Here is a 23,034-nt window from a genome sequence, read left to right as displayed (position 1 = left end):
AGATGATAACAACAATGTAAAGATTGTTTGATTCTATGCTAAGTCCTTACCTGAGAGTGTAGCTGTCGTGTCTTCTTCCTCGGAGCACGGAGGTCAAAAGAGACCGTTTGGTGTGATCATTAGGAGTTATTCTAGCTGCGAATGTGGGTGGGCACCTCTTAGGAGCGGGCCATTGCGATATAGGGGTGGGCAGGCGTTACTGCGGTGTCTTAGAGTGCACTTTAATATTTGCAGAAAATTTATTATGCAATTTTCAGATTGGAAGTTTAGATGTTCTAGTGCGTCCTTAACAATCTATACAATCCATCAGATATTTTCTCACCAAATTTGCTTATCAAAATTAATGTATGTCATTGCTTATCTGAAGGAGGTTATGATTGTTACCACTATTGACAAATAGATTGCGCAAACAAACTTTTTTTTTTGAAGGAAGGAAAGAAGGATGATAAATATACTAGTATCTAAATAAAACACAGTACAAACAACACTCTTTCTCATTCCATCTAAGATCCACAAATAGAAAGGATGAAGGCATTCTATGGGTCAGATTTTAAAATTTATTTCCATTGAATTATTGTTCCATCCACTTTAGCACACCTATCCAGTAACATGATTCTAATTATAGTTACAAAAACTGCTTGCAGTTCCACACATATTTATTTAGGCATCGAGTGTCAAAAATAGATCAATCTTATATCTTTTTGGAAGACATTTGAGGCTTATGCCTGATACAAAAATTTACAGTAATTACCATATGCATTTATAGAATAGTCACCAACAAAGTACCAAACCAATCTAATCATAGAAATTTGGAATTTCATGTTTGATATCATTAGTCTTAATTCACCAAGTGACAATTATGAAATTGAGGTTTCATTCTTTAGCTAATCTTCATAACCTTATTAATTTCTTATACAAAATTTGACTTTAATATCACTCATTTGTATGAAAGAGCACAACCTGAACAAATATCCAGCAAGCAGATCAACTATGACATTTATTTTCTTAATTATTTTTCCACAAGATAATCTAAAGCATATCTTATTAGTAAGTGTTTGAAATAAAAAGGAGGTTCATGTATTCATGTGAAGGAAGTTATTTTCAAGAAACTGTAAAAATATAACTAACAGTGCCTATCTAATGGGAAAAGTTAAGAAAAATACTGAAAGAGTATGATAGCACTGCACTACTATCTACAATACACAATGTATAATATATATCCTACAAACACATAATATGCATGTCAATCAATTTGCAAAGATGTCTCCCATTGGCAGCCAGATGTTCTTGGCCTGGGTGGCGTGGTACAGAAACTCCTCCCCCTGGCCCTGCTGGGGGTCCGTCCAGTCACGCGCTATCCCATAATCCACCCAGGTACGCTTCAGGTTTTCCGCTGCTGTCCACTCGACAAACTTTGACCCCTGTTGGAACAAAATAAAGAACTGATTAAAAACAGTGCATTTTTCTTATCAACTTTTTGGAGATTGAAGCAATGGAATATCACAATTTTTCAATGATACGTGCCATTATTGAATATGGGTACTTCTAAATGAGTGACACACTTTGTATAATTCTGGCATTTGAGGCAAATAATAGTGGTCAACCTCAAATCAACCGTACACACTCAAGCCACATCTTCAGAAAGGACGCTGTAGCCGTATACATGCAGTTCCCATTCGGACATTGTTTTGACTTTTCTAGATATGATAAAGTCATCATCATGTCTTGTGGAAATAACAAAAATACATTGCATAGAAAGTTCTTAACCTTTTTACCACTGCCTACCCCCATAACCAATACAAATTTGGAACCAAAAGTCTCCCTCAGTAGTGAGAAGGTTAGATTTTTAGCTCACCTCAGCAGAGCCGAAGTACCACATGGCCTGGATGTCCTGATGCTCCACCAGGTACTTGGTGATGTGGTCCCTGTCTCCTGTCAGGATGTTCACAACGCCCCCTGGCAGGTCTGATGTGTCAAACACCTGCAGACAGACAGTCAAACAGCTTAGTCTATAATCATAATCACTTCAAGGGACGGAATACTGCTTCATTACTGCATGACTATGTTGTAGCACTCTGACCACTGAATCAGATGTACATGTATTCAGAGTGTGAGCACTTGACAAATGTAAGAAGGATGTATATTTCCCAAATATCAAGTTCTCCAAGAAACACATCAATCTTGTGAAAGTAAAAAAAATGTAAGAAAGAGGGAAAAAATGCCATTCTGTCAGAACAACCCACAAATACATGTAAAAGAACAAAATCAGACTTATACAGTCACAGTGGTTTTACATGTAGTAACTTTCACAACTTCAAACACTGACATTGTACTGCATTCACCTTACATTTTACAAACATGTTTAGTGTCTACATGATTATACATAACACTGTTTTCAGGATGATAATTGCATAGTAAAGTTCCCATTTACAATATCTGCACAGACTTTTAAAGTTGATCTTAAGTTCAGAATAGCTGTAGCAGTTTACCTGGTAGAAGTCCAGGGCGCTGAGTGGATGTTTCTGACTGGGTACAACTATCATGGCGTTCCCTCGGACAACGGCAGGCGCAAACAGCGACACAAAACCCAGCAGGGGGTACTCCTCGGGACAGGCTATGCCGATCACTCCCATTGGCTCATGGATCTTTGCCGTGACTCCGTACAAGGTGGTTTCCTATTGGTGGAGATGGGATGGCAGTTAAAGTAAGGTACATGTCATATTTTGTGTATTAATTTTGTAAGTTTTGGATCTGTACTACAGTAATGTACATCTTGAAGTTAACTTCAAGATACATAAGTCAGATGGAATTTCATGCTAATGATACATAAGCTACATTTAAGACATTCTAACTCTAATAGAGTCAAAGTACCATGTCATTTATATGTAGGACTGGATGCTATCATTAGCTTATGACAGTCTGGTTGATTCAAACTTCAGACTTATTCTCCAGTCTTGTTAGATGATGGATTTGGCAGCTTCTTAAAAGTTATACTGACATACATGTAATACAGTAACAAGTAAAGAAGAATCAATGATATTGAGAGATTTGTAACAGTACCTCTTTCTCATAAGCATTTGCCTGCAACAGGTACTGCTTATGAGCACTGCCAGGTCCACTTCTCTCTTACAGTACCCCCCTCCCCCAATATTCTAAAGCACCCCCCAAACCTTACCTGAATGGTCCCCCCGTACTTATCACAGTAGGCTCCCCAGTAGAACAGCCTCACACTCTGTCCTGAATGAGGTCCACTTCTCTCTTACAATACACATGGACATTTTATTCTTATACAGTGCCCCCCTCCCCCAATATTCTACTAAAACACCTCAAAAACCCATACCTGAATAGTCCCCCCATACTTGTCACAGTAGGCGCCCCAGAAGAAAAGCCTCTGTACTGCCAGGTTCACCTCTCTCCTACAGTACCCCCCTCCCACAATATTCTACTAAATCTAACTAATCAAATGCAATTACCTTACCTGAATGGTTCCCCCATACTTTTCACAGCATACACCCCATTAGAAGAGCCTCTGTACTGTCAGGTCCCTCTTAATACAGTAACCCCCCTCCCCATACACTTAACTACAGCACACCCCAAACCATACCTGAATAGTCCCACCATACTTGTCACAGTAGGCTCCCCAGTAGAACAGCCTCTGTACTGCCAGGTCCACCTCCTTCCTGCAGTCCTCCTCGCTGCGGCCAGTCATCAGCTGCAGCTGCTGCGTGAACTCCTGTCTGCGGATCTCCAGGTTCTCCGCCATGTAGTACACAATCTGGGCACGGTTGTGGGCCGCTCGCTTCCCCCAACTGGCAGAGAAGAAAACAACAGAATATTACTGTATTAAACAGATGATAACAACCTAGTAGGCTTAAGGAATTTCTTTAAGCCCCTGTCACACATTCAGGACTTTCTTATGACTTTGCTCCTGACTACTCCCAAACCAAAGTTGGCACAGGGTTGGGAGTAGCCTGGAATCCATCCTATTCTAGCTCCTTGTTCAGTCCCCTGATTGCATCCAAGCAGAATATGACTGTCCCGACTTTGATCTTTCAAAATTCATTTAAGACTTTTAAACACTGGTACAGCCTTACCAACCAATTCCCAACCATGGATGACCTTGCTCATGACTCACTTCCAACCAAAGTCTGGAGAAGATTGGGAGGCCATGGTCAGCTATGGGAGACGGGCTTTAGGTATGTCTACACTCACATAATGGATAGGGGCTACCTACTCACATGTACATGTATACACAACCTGAAAACCTTTAAATTGAAAACTGTAAGACATTGAACTATCAAATGTCATATGGTGATTTACACCATTCACCCGGACGGGAGAACTGGCGCATCCCCGTCTTGTATGACAGCCAACGAAAGGGTATGTCACCCCACAAGGGGCGGTATATATAACCCCGTCGTAGCGAAAGCACGTCGACTGATTTATTTATTTATTTATCAAACTTCACAGAATGAAATCTGAGAGGTGGTGGCAACAGGATCGATGCATCCTTTACAAGGCCAACACCTCCAGAGTACATTTAAAAACACATAAAGATGATGATTATCAAATAGTATTACTTAAGACAACTGCAATGGAGATGGCACTATGTCTCTTTACCCAGGTGCAGCCTTGTGCGCGGCCTCCACAGCGTTCCTCACGTCCTTCCTGTTGGCCTCGCCCACCAGCGCCAGCACCCTCCCCTCCTGACCAATCACAGGCCGCGAGTACTGCCCGTCAGGCCTCTTCTGACCCCCGCCGTAGTACAGTTTGTACGTCCGGTCAATTCTGTTCAATACAACAATGTAGACAACTTAGTTATGATGGGCACCTAGTTAACTTTGAGAAGGAAAATATGATTCTACAATGTTAAGGAATTCTTTCTTGGTTGTGTTGCTCATCTGACATGCACACTTCAGGAAAGGGTTGCAATCCTTTAATAGGACGGGACGTTACGCCGCGGTTCGCTGTTCATTGTACTTGTCAAAAAGAGCTTGGAAAATTTCCCCAGTACATTGAACCTATTGATACTGTACATAGCATTGGTCTTTTCTGTCACAACCAGTGGAAGTTTAGGAAAATTGTTTATTGAGTTCATGTGAGCTGGTTCTAATCACTTTTAGTTTCACTTTCCAAAACAATTGTTTATTGAGTTCATATGAGCTGGTTCTAATCACTTTCAGTTTTGCTTTCACTTTCCAAAATTGCCATCATAGTCTGACAGGTAAAACTACGGGTCTAAGTTTTGTCACAAGAATATCAATTTCCTATGATTTACTGTACCATTGACAGCTTGTAGTACTAAGAAAGCAAACTGTGGTGTCTACCATGACATATACAAAATGTTACTTAAAAAAACATTTGTACACAATAAATGTGCAGTGACTGAACAAGTAATATGCTCTATATAAAGTGGCAGCAAATGAAACAACAAACACAGGAAAATACATTGTATTTTTCTCAATACAATAGTAGGATTATGATGGTCATGCAACTACATGTACTTGTTACATACAAAAATTACATACAAAAACATTCTTAACACACTACTGGTTGGACTTTTGATCAACATTTTTCAAGAAATGGGCATTGATATTAACATTGACAACAAAGTCAGGATATTTCAGCGATGGCATGCTTACTCATGAATACACTCTGACATTGTCAGTGAATAATTTATGAAACATATTGCTTAGAGATCTTATCATGACATGCACCATTTTATGATTGGCACTAAATGTACCGTGAAATTTTTGATGTTCCACAACTACATTGTAAGATGAAGAGATATTCTGTACACCCAGGTATTCACTCCTTACCCTGGTACTATAGCTCCATCTGATGTCAGACTCTTGTCTCCGACTGTTCCACTGCCAGGGATGGGGGGGACAGTTGCTCCGTACTTGACAGCGAACGTGGTGTAGTTGAGTTCACCACAGTTAGGCCGGGGTCTGTCCTGCCAGGAGGGCTTGGCATACTCATACAGGCCCTGAAAGGTTAAAAAGAAAAAAAATGTAGTAGTTGTAATGTTTATCACTAATAAAACATACATGTATGTTGGCTCTTAGCACAATTGGAATGTTTTATGACTCACTGAGCAAGCTGTGTGTGTGCCACAGTATGGAACAATAAAAGACACTGTTGTGAGTATATCCATTGTATTCGTTCAATACAATGTACATAATTTCCCCAGACAGCTCTTTGCAATATGAAATGATTTCTGAGAGCCATTGTTGCATGTCATACACATTCATCATGGTACTGACAATAGAACACACTTCTTTAAGCATTTCCATTGTATTTGGTCAATGGGTTTATAGGGTGTGGTATGAGTCCTTGGTGTGTGGTATACTCTTACTCCACAAGACGAAGGAAAACTGGACAAGGCCTCCCTGTGGGGTTCACACAGAAGGGACCAATCAGCGCTCAAGAGTACCTGGAAAAGTTTTTATTGGATATGCATATTACAGATGAATTGAATCCCAGAAATCAGGTTAGGTGAGACACTAAAGGTGCCCCTGTGAACTAAGTAGGATGGCACCCAGTCTAGCAGAATTGGAATGTTTTTCGACTACTTGTAATTGAGCCAATTATTGTTAGCCACAGTATTATAAAAGACATTGTATCTGATCATCATAGCATTCGCTTAATACATGATGGGTCATCAGGGTATGTGTGGTCAGCTTGCGGATGGCAAACCTGACAGGAGCCATCCAAAGCTTTGCTCAGTGGACGTCTGCAAGTACGACCCGAATCTATTCAACAACGGAGATGATTGGGAGAACCTCGCCCAGGATTGTTTCTCTTGGCGGCACAGGCTCCACCAAGTGGCAAAAAAACAAGAAGATGATCCGGTGACCAAGGAGGCTGACAGAAAACGTAAGAGAACCGTGCCAAACAATGGAATTAATCTGTGAACCTGCGGCAAGTCCTGCAGCCCAGTTCCACGTACGCGGTCGTGGCCATCTGTGCTGAACAGATCGTCTGACAGGATGTGAAAGAATGTGATGATACAAAGGTATGCCACGTCTGTTTGTATGGTTTAATTGGTACAAGACTACACTTGTCACCTTCAATGCAAAATAAAATAACGTTAGTTCATGTAAAACTGGGATTTTTTCGATACGAGTTAATTGAAACCAATCTGGCAGAACATTATTAATTATAAACCATCCTTTTTTTTCTGTTATTCTGTCAATATTACGTTACCTTTGTAAGACACTCATAAAGTATGTGTAGGTTCTGTGTTACATCATGTTGAATTGTATGCCTGACGTACATCTAAGTGACATGTATAGTACAATGTAGGATTTGTGGTATTGTAATTGTAAGGTACTGAAAAATAACAGTTATGATCATAATGCTTGATCTGGTATAACGTTATTTCACGTAAAAAAGGCATTTTTTCAATTGACCAATTTTCATTTGACCAATTGCTGACGTCACGTATCCGCAATGACACGTGTCAATAAAGTCACGTGTCCATAACTCTCGCGAGTTTACGTTCGGCAGTGATTGGTCATTATTGATCCTGAAGAAGGTGACAGTGGTCGTCGAAAATTCGATCCATGCACCTTAGTGTTGGAAGAAAGTTTAGCACTGTATTAAGGCATTTTTTCGATACTAGTGAATTGAAACCAATCTGGCAGAACAATAAACCATCCTTTTTTTCTGTTATTCTGTCAATACCATGGATTACCTTTACTTTGTACTAATGCTATAATATATGTTGTATTTCTCTCTAGTCGTGCTGATACCATGATAGTGTAATTTGAAACTACAAGCAACTTTTAGCAATTACAAACTGCACTTTAATAGCTACCCCCTGGGGTGACTGGGGTGGCTATGCAACAGTCCACTTTCTGAGTGGATGATTGTGTTTTTGGACTGGTCAATTTTACATGGGGGTGCTGCTGGAAGAGTACATTCTTGCACAGGAGGCATTTTTCAAAAATTCAATATTGGTATGGGTGTTTAATGGAAAGTACATTTTTGAGTGGAAGTTTTTTTAACTGGTGCATTTCACGGGGGCTGATTTTCTTAAAAATTCAATTTTGGAACAGTCAATTTTTGCATGGGAGGGACCTGTACTTTTTGACCTTGTGAGCCATTGGGAGTGGCACTTTATTGTTATTGTGTTTTATTGTTCAAGGTGTAAAATTGCACTCAGAGGAACCTTCGAACCTAACCGCGGTGGGTGTCATTATTATGATGGGAATCATGTCCAGTTGTTTTCGATTCCTTTGCTGCTGTTTTTGTGACAGACACCTTTTTACAGGACCAGGACTGGGTTGTCAACCCTAAGCCCTCAACCTTCTGGGCCAAGTACTGCCTTTTGTCTGACTCTCGCCTGTAACCTGCCCAGCATGGTTGATCCTACCAGGGGCTTAAAAGCCCCCATCGGTACAACCCGCAGGGTCCTTGAAGACCTCCAGCCATCATACATGTACCACAAGGTACCAGCAAAGGGAGAGAGCAGGGTAAGTCCTACATGTACTTCAGCGTTAAAAGGAAAATTCTATGGAAACTCCTGTGAGGTACAAAATGCATTTAGTCAGCAGGAAGTCATGTTAAACAAAGTCATAGAGAAAACCTCTGCTAATGTTGACATTTCTTCTTTCCTATAATGCTTGCTTTTGCTAGCAAATGTCATTATGAATATGATATTAATAAGGTACTCCAAAATTTATGTAAATATTAAAAAGTTTTGAATTCTGCTGAAATGTGTCAGAAATATAAAGTGACATACTTGTGCAATCGTTTAAACAAAGAATATGGTCTATAAACGCCAATCTTTCTTGTGAAACATATTAAGTATTGTACTGACATTGCAGATTATGGCCGGTGCATCAACTTCTGAAGGCTACAGTGGCTCTCAGCACTTGACATCACACAGGAAGAAAACACATCCAGAACAAAAGACAAAAAGGAGCTGGTCACTCTCTCCTCAACCTACTCCTTACAAAACAAGGTCAGGTACTGCAGGGTTCAGGAAACTTTGCGAGGATCTTGGCTTCCAGGAAGATTTCCATAAGGAGATCCTGAAATTGCCAGAAGAAATCAGATACCACCGCACAGATGAAGCATGGATTCATCGAGTCATGCAGGAAAAGTATGATGACAGTCTATCTGAAGGTGATCTCAGTATTGTAAGTCTCACTGAAGAATCTTTGGCAGCAATAGGGTTCTGTCCTACTCCTAGTAAGATACAGGACATACTAAGTAGAATCCCAGAACAGTTCAGGTCATGTCAGACAACAATTTACTGGGCAAAGAAAATTGTCAATGATGATCTGTTTCACTTGCAGAATGAGTGTCCAAAATACCCTTTTCCAGACACACCATCAGACCAATTCACCCCATGGCCAGCTCATGAGCCAGACCAAAAGCCAGTTCCTAACTGGTTACAATATGTCAATCTGCCTGATAAGTTCAGCCGTGGGTCCATGAGTGTAGGAAACCACATTAAAAAACTGCCAGGCTTCCCTCTAGCTGGGCCAGGTCAGATGATCCTATATCATGTCACATCACATCAATCAGTATCTAGAATACTTAACCAGGGAATCAGACTTGGAGAAGGAGATAGAGATCTTGACTTCAGTACTGTTCATAGTTTCTACCTGGCTCCTGATGTAGAAAGCTGTTACACGCTTACATTTCAACATACAGTTAAGGCAAGAGCAATCTTAGTATACAAGGTGGATGCAGAAGAGTTCACAGCTAACATGTTAGACTTGTCAAAAAACCAAGACCTTTGGAAAGAGGTTGTTAGGTGCTTCAGGCGTGGAGAAGCTCACAGAGTGGACACTCTGCACCGAAGAGGTAGACGGCTTGGTATGCATCCAAACAAACCTTACAGGGATTATGATGTGGTGTTTGGGCCATGGGTCAACAATGTTAGTGATATTGTACGTTATGGTGCTGAGCCCATACCAAGCAAGGGTCAGCTCCAGTATTTGGTCCAAAATGAGGCATTGGCAGAGAGACTGCATCAGTCACTGAGGTGTGTTTTCTTTCTCCCAAAAAAATAGCAAGTAAATGCATTTAACTTTGGACCCCTCCATAGAAGGATTTGCAAACAGAACTTCACCAAGGTACGGGATTGATCTTGATTCGATTTGAAAAGATTTGGACCACTCATTTGTGACTTGGGATCAATCCCGTGCCCATTTAAAAACTGCCAGGCTTCCCTCAAACTGGGCCAGATGAGATGATCCTATATCATGTCACATCAAATCAATCAGTAAAGAAAATTCTTGACAATGGAATAGACCTTAGAGAAGGAGATACTGATCTTGATTTCAGTAATGGTTATGGTTTCTACCTAGCCCTGACGTAGACAGCTGTTACACATTAACGTTTAGCGGTACTGTTGGTGCCAGAGCAATCCTGGTATACAAGATGGATGAGGATGTTTTCAAAGATAATATGTTAGACTTGTCACAGAATGACAACCTTTGGAGAGAGGTTGTTAGGTGCTACAGGCGTGGCAAAGCCAAAAGAGTGCAAAATTTACATGAAAGAGGTAGAAAGTTTGGTATGGACGAACACAAACCTTTCAGGCATTACAATGTGGTGTTTGGGCCATGGGTAAAAAATGTTAGTGATATTGTACGTTATGATGCTGAGCCCATACCAATGGAGGGTCAGCTCCAGTATTTGGTCCAAAATGAGGCATTGGCAGACATACTGCATCAGTCACTGAAATATGTTTTCTTTGTCCCCACAAAGAAGAAATAGACTTGCATTCTGATTTGACATAAAAAGACAATATCAAACATAGCATACTTCTCTCTACTTGCCACTTACATGTACATGTTCTCCTGTCAGTTGGATCAAATTGGGTTCCCTTTAATCAAATTGAATGTATTACAGTAACTACAATTACAATTGTAGACTTAGTAGAAATGTCATGTCCCTGTGGCATAAGCGGTAACGCAATCCTGCTGCTTCGCCATCTGGATCAAATCCCGTGGATCCTAGGGCCGGCGTTTGATCCTAGGGATCGACACAAGTTTGGACATGTTGTAAGGGATTGCATTCGTCATTTTGGATGGTGACGTAAAGCAGGCAGCCCCGTGTATGAGGGAGCTTCGGGCGCAAGCCTCAAACCTCTGCACGTAAAAGAACCCAACACACTTATTGAGAAGAGTAGGGGTGACCCGGTGTGCTTGGCCCAAAGTGTCATGTTTCAAAAGATGCACCCACAGTCAAAAATAAGGTGCACAGCTCCATGTTTGGGTGCACACAGGTGCACATGCATCCAGTATTTCAAGCCCTGAATGTCAATGTACAAAGTGCATAATTACTTACTGTGTCAGGTTTCAAAAGATGTCTTATATGCATGTTGAGACATCTTTATCTTAGTTTTTAATGATAGCATTACAATATAACCATGTAACCATATATACATGTACTACAAAGTAACATGACATGGAATGTAGTACAATATAGTTTGTGTTACTGTTTGGTCTAAAGGCTCTACTAGTACTAGGTTGATCAGTGTGATAAGATCATAATAATCAAATTCATAGCGCCTACTGTATCTAAAATGATTGCAACTATTTCTCTCACTGTTACAGTACCATACTTCAGTACTGTTTATGCAACCTTTCATTTGCACAAACAGGTCTGAAATGAATGGAAGTTTCTTGTTTGCATAAAAGCAAGCTAACAGGTTTATTGGAGAGCCCTTGACCAAAATGAGTTTGCTAGTCAGACCCAAACATCTAAATTAAGATAAAAAAGATATGTTATTTATTACAATGTCATGTAGTTCTTTGTTACAAAATTAATCTGTAACTTTTTCACTTTTATATTATCTTTTGCAATGTGAGAGCATGCAAACTTAATTTTTTTTATATAACTTTATTCTATATATCTATGAAGTAATATGTAGTGAAGGGTTGTACTTACTACAGGTTAACCATTAACAATCAGTTGAAAGGTACATGTAGGGTATACTAGTATTAAGATCATGAATCTTTATTGCTTACCTGAATCAATCTTAAAGCATTGTGCTTGAAATGCTAAATATTCCCCTTTCTCACATGAACACATGATTCTGTGCAATATTGTAATTTGTACCAAGGACATGTCCTTGTTTATACAAATTATTATTATCATTATTAAAGGTTCTGTGCGTATGTGTTCCTAAATCTGTTTGTAACATTATATAATTGTTCTGTCCTCAATGCATTGTTTGTTTTTCTAACAAAAGTTTTATCAGGAAGAAATAGAATTTGAACTTTGTACCTTTCATATACATTTTACATATGCATGTATATTCTTGAAAAAGAGACAAAAAGGACAAGCATGCTGGTAATATGATTTACCTGCAATATTGCAGTGTCTGTCAGATGAAAATCTAATCATTTGTGATCATTTTTTGCATGCAACAAAGAGTTTTCGCATGCAACAAATAGTTTTACTTTCAAATTGTTGTTCTCGATGTAAAGCAAGTCTTGATATTTTGTTTGTGATAAAGATTTTTAAATGTTTGAACTTACAGTTGAGCTTCTTTCTTTTGTTTGCATTGGTTTATTTTCCATGTTTCCACAAATGATGATGTTATTCAAGCAACGATACCTTGAAACATATGTATAGCTAATGAAACTAACTAATGAATACTCTCATATCCCAAGACATAAAAATAACCCAAACTAAAAAGTGAAGTTACTGACCTCTTTCCCCCCATCTCGTCCATACCCGCTTTCCTTGTAGCCTCCGAACCCAGCCGCGGCGTCAAACATGTTGTGACAGTTCACCCAGACAGCCCCTGCCTTCAGACTAACTGCAGCCTGGGATTACAGATACTTCATGACACACACAAGTCTCAACACATGGCTTTTAGATTTACCCTACTTCCCACAAGTTAAACACCATCCATTCTTAGTAATTTGAAGATGATGCAAGTATATCTCCTTCAAGAAAGTTGAAGTAGAACGGATTTTTTTCCTAAACAATCAATTCATTCAATATCTACAGGACTGTCAATGATTCTAAAATCCTTCTACAGTTACTGTAGCTGTTATTGTACTTTAACAAAAAGCCCACTTATATCATTTACTATGACAGTTGCTGTCATCAGTATTGTAGAGAGTATCAACCATTTTCCTTTGCATTTTCAAATCAATTTACATGCACATAATTTAGTATGTTACCCCCAGTTGTAACAAGGAACATCAAAAACATCATGGTCACTCACCTCCAGTCCCAGTGGAATAGACTCAGTCCAGACGCTGGCCCCCAGCCCATAGTTGGTGTTGTTGCCGAGGGCGATAGCCTCCTTAGCAGTACGGAATGGCAGGGCCACCAACACTGGCCCAAAGATCTACAGATGAAAGTAGAATTTACCGACATCACATTTTGCCAAGTTTCAAAGCAGTTGCATCATATTTCACAGCTGTATGTGTAAGATGTACAACCTTAGCTGTGATAGCTATATTTTGTACATTGTATTTGTATTGTATACGTAAAAGGACAGTTATTGAAAACTGTTACATTTACAAAAACAAACATTACATACTAATCAACTCATTTAAAGGCACCCAGAGCATTTTATGAGGCTTGAAAACTGGTAATATTATAGTTGCTGTAATCTTAATGTGATTGACATTTAATGCCACTTTTTACCACATTTGCGTGCGGATTTCTTATCAAAAGTGCTAAAAAGCGGCACAAAAATAAGCTACATCATGGTAATTTTTTTGTTTCACGCGCATAGTGTAAATAGGCCGATACCATCGCCCCGCCCAGCCCCGTCAAAACGTAGAAATGCAAAATTAAAACATAAAAATGCAAATATTTGACGGACATGCAGTCACTCTCTCGTTGGTCGAACCGCTTATTGTGATGGACAGTCAGGATCAGTCTATTTGGGCTTGGATTTTCTATCAGTTCTCACCACACAACAACATCGTATCTTTGCTCCTTTAATGTCCATATGTAATGGTATGGTGTTATTGAAACTTACTGTGTGTAGGAATGACTAAAAAATGGAGTTTTGTTTATTCAAGTTTCAAGCCTCATAAAATACTCTGGATGCCTTTAAGAGAGATTCTAAGGGCATATACAAAATATTGAGTAAAACATTGAGGAGATAGTGCATGTAAGTAAAGCATAAAAAAGGAAATAAATTTCTATCAACATTACTTTTTCGATGATCCATTTGTAAATTTTATAAAACATTTTAATCTAGTCAATGATAAAAGCATGCAAAATAGGCAAACAAATACACACATAAAGAATTAAGCATAAGAACATACATTGTGTGCATGATTGTACAATATATGTGAACCCACCTCTTCTCTGACGACCCTTGACACAGTCTGCACATTGGTGATGAGGGTTGGTGGGTAGAAGAAACCCTTGTCATGCTTGGGGAAACTGGCTGACACCTGATGAACCTATAACATAAAGATTACAATGTGTTTACTGCTATTATGTCTTTGAGTGCTCAAATAAGATCTATAATTTACAAGCTTTATGATTGGAGACTTTTGATGAACAATGGCATTGAGGGAATGTGGGGCAATGTGGGAATGAAGAGATACTTAGTCACAAAATTGTCAACTTTCAATGTCTTGGTACAATGTAGATGAGAATACTGTAACCAAAATCCCAGGACTTTCTTCTACTACTGGTGGCAAAATATGAGCAGTTTGGGATTGTTTCATATCCTAAATAGTGCATGTGACTTTTTTCAAATCAGAAATAGAAACTAAGGATTCAAGCGGGTAAGTTGGAGAACAAAGAAATTTGATTGGTGTGTTCTAACATAATCATGAGCAACTCACCTCAGCCCCCTCTTTTCTGGCCTCCTCCACATACTCTTTTATAGTCTTCATCTGAGACTCGTCCACCAGGGCGCCCATGTCGATACACTTGTCCAGGTTGTCCCCCACCCTCAGGTGACTCATGCGGGTCTTCAGTTTGGTGATGAAGGTGTTGAAGACAGATTCCTGGACAAGCAGCCGAGAACCTGCACTGCACACCTGGAGGTGTTTAGACACAAGTTTAACCTTCTTGTTAAGGGCTCGAATTTCATTTTTGGAAATAGGTACACTGGTGCACCCAACCCTAAAAATTAGGTGCACAGAAAGAATTTTGGGTGCACCACATAGAATAAAGTTGAATGTCAGCAAAACATAATTACAAAGTTTATCGCTCTTAAGAACTTCAATCTGTAATTCTATCGCAAACCTTAAAATTTCAAACAAATGTGATACATCAAATAAAGCACAACAAAGGGTTATATTGCTATTCATGATACTTACATTTCAAGAATATTCTGTATACTTAGTATACAATGGTGCCTTTACCCTATAGCCTACAAAAATATCTAGTTGCACCAGTGCACCCACAGTCAAAAATTAGTTGCACATGTACCCAGTATTTTGAGCCCTGTTGTTGTTGAGGTAGCCTTTTGTCACCACATTTGTACTGGTTACAGGATAAGGCAGCAGAAGGTTAGATGTATCTGTATAGCTGGTATATAAGTGCCTTTCAGTATAACACACTTTGCAGGCACAGAATGGTAGGATAGGACATGAAAAAGTGAGGAGTGAGTAAGATCATTGCTGATATCTTTTTTGGGTCAAAAATTTTGTCTTGATTTTTCTGCCTTCTTACCATCAATGTTGTTCTACATTGCCATTCTATACAGTGATATAGTCTCCAGACCAACCCAGAGCAAGACAGCTCCCCTTAAGTCCACCACTGGGGAAGAGATCACAGACAAGAAGCTACAGCTGGAGAGATGGGTGGAGCACTACTCGGACCTCTACTCCAGGCAAAACACTGTGTCCCCCTCAGCCCTCGACGCCATCGAATGTCTGCCAACCATGGATGAACTAGATGCTGAGCCAACCTTGGATGAGCTCAACAAAGCCATCGACAGCTTGTCCAGAGGAAAGGCACCAGGCAGTGACGCAATCCCGCCCGACCTACTCAAACACTGCAAGACCGTCTTACTGCTCCCGCTACACGAACTTCTCTGTCAGTGCTGGAAGGAAGGTGCAGTCCCACAGGACATGAGAGATTCCAAGATTGTCACCCTCTACAAAAACAAGGGAGAGAGAAGCGACTGCAACAACTACCGGGGAATCTCACTACTCAGCGTGGTCGGCAAGGTATACGCGAAAATTGTACTAGCCCGTCTACAACGGCTTGCTGAACGTGTCTACCCCGAGTCGCAGTGTGGATTTCGCGCCAACAGATCGACGATCGACATGATCTTCTCCCTCCGTCAGCTGCAAGAAAAGTGCAGGGAACAGAACATGCCCCTGTACATAGCATTCATCGACCTCACCAAGGCGTTCGACATGGTTAGCAGAGACGGCCTCTTCAAGATCTTACCCAAGATAGGCTGTCCACCAAAGCTACAGAGCCTCATCGAATCCTTCCACACCAACATGAAGGGGACAGTACTGTACAGTGGCAACCTATCTGAGCCATTTGACATACGCGGCGGTGTAAAACAAGGCTGCGTTCTGGCCCCCACGCTGTTCGGGATCTTCTTCGCCCTGCTCCTGAAGCAAGCCTTTGGAACAGCAACAGAAGGAATTTACCTCCGCACAAGATCCGACGGCAGACTCTTCAACCTCAACCGCCTCAAGGCCAAAACAAAGGTAAGGGAAGCCCTGATCAGAGATCTACTGTTCGCTGATGATGCCGGACTTGCAGCTCACACAGAGCAGGGACTCCAGTCTTTGATGGATCGCTTCTCCAGGGCATGCAATGACTTTGGTCTGATCATCAGCCTTAAGAAGACAGAAGTGCTGGGCCAGGATGTAGAAGCACCCCCGGCCATCACCATCGGTGACTATGAACTGAAGGCTGTGAACCACTTCACATACCTCGGATCCACGGCGAGCAGCAATCTTTCCTTGGACAAGGAGATCGACAAGAGGATTGGAAAGGCAGCAACTACACTCGCCCGTCTTACCACCCGAGTGTGGGAGAACCCCAAACTCTCTGTCAAGACAAAGATGGCCGTGTACAACGCATGCGTTCTCAGCACACTTCTCTATGGGAGTGAAACGTGGTCGACCTATGCCAAGCAGGAGAATAGGCTAAACGCCTTTCACATGAGGTGTATGCGCCGTATCCTTGGCATATCATGGAAGGACAAAGTGACCAACACCGAAGTGCTGTCCCGCGCCGGCCTCCCTACCATGTTCACCCTGCTCAGGCAGCGCAGACTTCGCTGGCTAGGCCACGTCCGTCGCATGGAGGATGGGCGAATCCCCAAAGACCTTCTCTACGGAGAACTGATCTCAGGAAAGAGACGTACCGGGAGGCCACAGCTGCGTTTCAAAGATGTCTGCAAGAGGGACTTGAAGGCTCTAGATATTGATACGGAGCACTGGGAGGACCTTGCAAGTGACCGTTCCAGGTGGAGATGCACACTGTTCAGACAGCTCAAATCAGGAGAAGTCAGACTGATGCACAGCGCAGAAGAAAAGCGGATCCGCAGAAAAGAGCTTTGCAACAGAACTGAGTCAGCTTACAGATGTGATTTTTGTGGCAGAGACTGCCATTCTCGTATAGGGCTGTTTAGCCATAGTCGATGCTGTAGGGCTGTTGTGAATTAGGATTTTACCATGGTCAATACTGACCGACGGAGGCCATATATAGTCTCCAGAGTTAAGCATATTGAGTTAACCCACAGTACGAAACGTCATCTGTTGTACAAATTTGTTTAAGAACAACTTTTTGTTCATTTCAAATCCCCATCTTTGTATAATCTAGTAACTCAGATGTGATAAAGCTTTACAATATAGTTCTTGGCAAGAAAAGAATCAGACTGAGAACAACAAATGATGCTATGGTCTACAGCAACTGTTACTTCACGCAGGATACATCTTTTGTACACTGTAATTTAGTGTTGCTGAATATGAGTGACGTATTGAAGTAATTGATATGTGCACCACCTAGCAATTCACAGGAATACTGCACAGGGTACCTCTCCTATATGTAAGTAAGGTTGAGCCTATGGCCCGATTTACACAGTGTCACACATTTTGAAGTGGACTCAGGACTGTGCAAGGAGAACCCTAGGCCACTCAAGTAGCGTTTTCTAGTAGGAAAACTCCACTTGAGTGGCCCAAAGCTCCGCATACACAGCCCCAAGTTGACTACGAAAACTTGTGTGTAAATCGGGCCTATGAGTATGAGGTATGATTTTACAAACCTGTCCCTGGTTAAACCATATGGCATCCACCACCCCCTCCACAGCACTGTCCAAGTCTGCAGAGTCAAACACCACGATCGGAGACTTCCCTCCCAACTCAAGGGACAGCTTCTTCCCTGTACCGGCAACCGCACGCCTCAGCAACTGTCCAACCTTTAAAAAAAGAAGCAGAAAATGGTCCAGAAAGTTAATGAAAACAGTGGTGGATATCAGTTTAAGTTTTGTTCAAAAGTTTTCCTAGTATGTTGTCTACAATGAGATATCAAATCTAATAGATACATGTACTGTACTAGACAGCACTTGTAGAAGCTGTAGTAAATTTCTACCCATGTTGTTGCTGGTTCTTTTAAATTTGGATATAAAACATACCATGTACATGTATGTGCATGACTTGTAACAACAACAGACACCAGGCAGTTACATGTATGAAGTATTGAATGTTGCAGGTACAAAATTGAAAGGAGAGACATTGGACTAGTTTCCTATTACTGTAAATACAGAAATACATGGTCGTGGGGATTTAATTTCACATTGGGGAGAAAGTGGAGTGTTCGTGGTGATTTTAAATTATAGTAGCACTACAGTCACAAAATGGAACAAATTTTCACCGTGGTTTTAAGTTTGCGGCAAAGAGTTCACCGAGAAAACCGTGAACATAAAACCATTGTCAGCATTCCTTCATTTACAGTACACTGTTTAGGATATAGACTGAGTGTTCAATGGTTCTACAAATCTCACCTCTGTAGACCCAGTGAATCCTACTTTATCCACATCAGGGTGACAGGCCAGTTTACTCCCAAACCTGCCATTTCCAGTCACCACATTGAACACACCTGCAATGACCATAAAAATATCTTATTACTGAGGCAACTGGCCCACTTTCTCTAAAAAAGTGTGAGACTTATATATTATTCAACCAACAGTAATATAATGTGATATCAATATCAAGTTGAACAATTTTTATGTTAGTAACCCTAACCCTTACCCTACTAAACCCTTAGTACATACGTACAGTCAAACCTGGATCCAGCAACAACTCAAGGGACTGAGGAAAATGGTTGCTGAGGACAGGGTGGGGTGAATTACAAAATGTATGTAAAAATGGACAGAACTGTTTTCATGTGGCTTATGACTGGAGGTACTTGCCAGCACCAGGTAGTTGTCTATGCCAGGTACATGTAGTTGGCTGTGCCAGGTGGTTGCCCAACCATGTTTGACTACACACCAGGTACTACATTCCTGGTGTACGTTGCAGGGTTCGGGACTAGTGTTCCCCAGGGCAGGGCAAACCTTCTATGTCAGTAACCCTAACCCTTACCCTTATCCTAACCCTAACCATAACCCTTAGTACTGTACGTACCAGGAGGGAGCCCAGCTTCAGCGCAGATCTCAGCTAACAGTAGAGCAGACATCCGTGTGTAGGTGGCAGGTTTCAGGACTACAGTGTTCCCCATGGCCAGGGCAGGGCAAACCTTCCACGTCAGCAACATCAGGGGGAAGTTCCATGGCACAATGGCTCCCACAACACCTACAGAGTATAACATCATGGAGAAAAAGTCATGAAAATTTGCCTGTAAATGCAGGATGATTTCTTTAAAATTTCCCATGTTGTTATTTTGTATAAATCTGTTAGGGAAGGGTACGGGTCTAACTTACTTCTAAAGCTGATTCTGTTTGCTTGACTCCGAAGTGAAAAATTTTGAATGGCAGCTCTTGCACACTTTGGAAAGATTTTATGAACTATGATGTAACTACATCTTAAATGAATACCTACTGGAACTTCAAAACAAAGTACATGACATTGTGTATTCGTTGTTATGCCAAAATCAGCTTGTCTTTTTATAACATTTCTTTAAAATGATACCTTTACAGGGATTGTCAGAATCTAAATCATGTTGACTATATTTTCAACAGGATCACAAATACTCTTAAGATTAAGGGAATCACCGTGACAGTAATAATTATTATTATAATAGCTATAATGGCTACCAAAAAGGACACAATTATCTGCAGCTGTTTTTTTTTTACCTATGGGCTTCCATCCCTTCATCTCTGTGTCCATTAGCTGAGCCCAGCCGGCATGGTGGTAGAAGTGTCGTACCACGAGAGGGATGTCCGCATCGCGACTCTCGCGGAACGGCTTCCCGTTGTCCAGGCTCTCCATCACCGTCAGGATACGCTGGTGCTTCTGCACATTACGAGCAATACTGGGGGAAAGGTCAAAATTGGAATACTTCACATCAGTTAAATATCCATTTGTAGCTCATGAAGCAAGTAAAACTGTATTTGACAAGACTTGCATGTCAATCAATCCTAGACTTATTGTGCTATAATAATCAATATCATGAGAGGTGTAAGTTAAAAGTTTTGTCTGATGACAAATACTTAACCTCCAGAATTATGCTTTGCCTTGGGTATGGTTAGCCTGTTTTACACAATCTCTTGATGTCAGGGGCTTCTTGGGCCCCCTTCCTAGCCTGAGTGGAAGGGCCGTTCAGAAGTTTGATTTAGTCAGGGCCTAGGAGATGACAATCTCAAAATAGATATTAGCTCTCTTTTGCCTTGCACAGCTTTTTTTGCAACCTTTTCTATGCCTCTCATTGGTCTATGTTTTTTTACCCACCTCAATCTTTTGTTTATGCATGTATTATTAAACAAACAGTTACTGATACAAACATACATTGTACATCTATTACTTTTGAATGAACCAAAGAGCACAAAGAAAATGCCACAAGATCTCACAGTTTTACCTGTACAGGTAGCGAGCCCTGACGTGACACGGGAGTGTGCTCCAGGACTCGAATGCCTTCTTCGCTGCTCCCACAGCCAACTCTACATCTTCATCCTCACCCTGGATAGTTGTTGCCAGGACCTCACCTGCAAAGTCATCATCAATATAATATACTATTAGTGAAAATGTTTTGTACAATACAGCATGCATACATGATTGTACATTGCATGTTAAAGAACCCACCACACCTTTTGAAAAAGAGTAGGGGCATGCCCTGGTGTGCGATGGTCCAAACCTCATAGCCTAATTTGACCCGATACATTTCAGTAATTGCTGGTTTCTCAGCAGATGGACATACGTGGTCAGTTAGAAGAAGAAGAAGATGAACTGAAGGTCACACACCAAGGGGCCTTCATCTTGCAAACACCTACCCACATACCAAATATCATCACAATCCATTCAGAGTTTCTTGAGTTATTGCTGAGCACAAATTTGAAGAAACACAGACAAGCACACACACAGACAGGTACACACCAAAAATAGTACCTCTATTTTTATTGGAAGTAATGAGGCTGAATTTCAGGCTATCAAAGAACTGGACACACATCAACTGAGGCTGGATTTCAGGCTATCAAAGAACTTGCATGAGACAAAAAATGACCATACCTGTAGAAGGACATTTAGTCTGGTATGTCTTCCTCCCCTCTGGCTTCACCCATTTCCCATTGATGAAGTGTCCAAAGCTGCGGTCATATTTGTCCAACCAAGCCTGCAAAAAGGAAAAGCTACTTTTATATACTTTAACTGAATAAAATCATGATCATCTAAAACAAGATACTGATTACTGTGTTGTTTACATTCAAAAAGGTGTATATTCCCTCTTTTACGATACCTGCTTCCAACCAACCTTTTTCATTTAATTGATTTGAAATGTTTTTTTTGTTTTAGCTTCTTCTGGAATCTTACATCAACATAAAGTATTAAAAGATTTCTGTCAAGAAATGAGGCCACTAAAATCTCCAAGCAGATATTGGGAGCAAAATTTGTATGTTTTCTTACCTGTTACAAACTTCCTTTGTTGGGGAGGGGCCGTTTGTGACAGAAATGGGCAACTAGGAAAACGTCTGCTTGGAGATAAGCCACTACTGTAAGGGTTAGAAACCTAACAGTTGGAATTTATTGCTTTGGGAGAGCAAACACTCTACAGGTGCTGTCTTATTCACTGGCCTGAAGAGGGCAATAAATCATGATTTTATTCCATTGCTTTCATGCAGGTTCAGAACATGTACTAGTACGTACTAGATACAGTATGCAGGGTTGTCTGCCACTTACAACTTGTTTGGATTAAGATATAGTTCACACATGCAGCATACTGTAAATATTTGAACTAGACTTTCCCTTTCAAGAATGTGATTTTGATACATTTGTACTTTCACCATATGAATAATTAATAATATCATAATTAATAAAAACATGGCTGAACAACAATTCTTCATCCAACAGGGAAAATTTCATTAAAATTCATGTTTTGATTGGCCCAAACCGGCTATTTTTCAAATCGCATTCCAAGCTCAAATACTCAAGGCCATTCTAAAACTCCACCCCTTTTAAACTTGTTGATGCAAAACGTTGACTATGCGTTTTCTAACTTCACAAAAACTTTGCATGCAGCAGTTAACGATTTAATATTGAGCCAGAAGATAGTGCAAATATCAAACATCATATATATATTAGATTTAAAGCTGTAAGGACAAAATCAAGTACTAAAATCACGGCGTTTTTCAGACGTGAACAAACAAAGTTCTGAGTGACCAAAGTTCACTCACTTCCGGGTATGACGTCACAAACTTTCTCTGCGGCGATATTCTTTTAAGAATGCATGCAACCTTTACTTTAAGTGTCTCTAAATCTTCTTTACTTACCCGTACGACGTCTGTGCTCTCAGGAGCTGGTCCGTAGTCCATAGACTCGAAGATTTCGGGAACAGAATCGCCCGAGGCCCTCACATTTCCCGTTGTGGCAGCCATCTTGACCCAGAAGAGCGTCACATGACAATTTTGACCATTCCATTTCATAAAAGGTATTGGAACATTTTCAAAACTTGTCT

The 23,034-nt window shown here is 40.7% G+C and overlaps 1 protein-coding gene across 1 annotated transcript; it reads right to left on the bottom strand.

Moving 5' to 3' along the window:
* Positions 1 to 543: 543 nt before the first annotated feature.
* Positions 544 to 22,972, bottom strand: LOC136421598 (aldehyde dehydrogenase family 16 member A1-like). Its single transcript, XM_066409036.1, has 17 exons — positions 22,850 to 22,972; positions 21,594 to 21,696; positions 20,947 to 21,073; positions 20,225 to 20,403; positions 19,557 to 19,724; positions 18,935 to 19,029; positions 18,197 to 18,349; positions 14,799 to 14,996; positions 14,304 to 14,408; positions 13,208 to 13,333; positions 12,684 to 12,800; positions 5,820 to 5,989; positions 4,621 to 4,788; positions 3,605 to 3,809; positions 2,490 to 2,675; positions 1,856 to 1,981; positions 544 to 1,421 (listed from the first exon to the last, which is right to left on the bottom strand). Exons 1-17 carry the CDS (start codon positions 22,952 to 22,954, stop codon positions 1,248 to 1,250), a joined length of 2,505 nt encoding a protein of 834 aa, XP_066265133.1. The 5' UTR covers positions 22,955 to 22,972; the 3' UTR covers positions 544 to 1,247.
* Between the last annotated feature and the right edge of the window lie 62 nt (positions 22,973 to 23,034).

This window comes from Branchiostoma lanceolatum, chromosome 16 (assembly GCF_035083965.1).
Source record: "Branchiostoma lanceolatum isolate klBraLanc5 chromosome 16, klBraLanc5.hap2, whole genome shotgun sequence".
Taxonomy (NCBI): Eukaryota; Metazoa; Chordata; class Leptocardii; order Amphioxiformes; family Branchiostomatidae; genus Branchiostoma; species Branchiostoma lanceolatum.
This window is presented reverse-complemented; position numbering and strand designations above follow the sequence as displayed.

What these genes read in the sequence shown, in the direction of transcription:
- LOC136421598 (XM_066409036.1), bottom strand. Translation starts at nt 22,954, where the DNA reads ATGGCTGCCACAACGGGAAATGTGAGGGCCTCGGGCGATTCTGTTCCC. An exon ending in AGGGCTCGCTACCTGTACAG is followed by an intron (nt 20,404 to 20,946) that starts GTAAAACTGTGA and finishes CCTTTCCCCCAG; the next exon opens with TATTGCTCGTAATGTGCAGA. An exon ending in TATGGTTTAACCAGGGACAG is followed by an intron (nt 14,997 to 18,196) that starts GTTTGTAAAATC and finishes AAACACCTCCAG; the next exon opens with GTGTGCAGTGCAGGTTCTCG.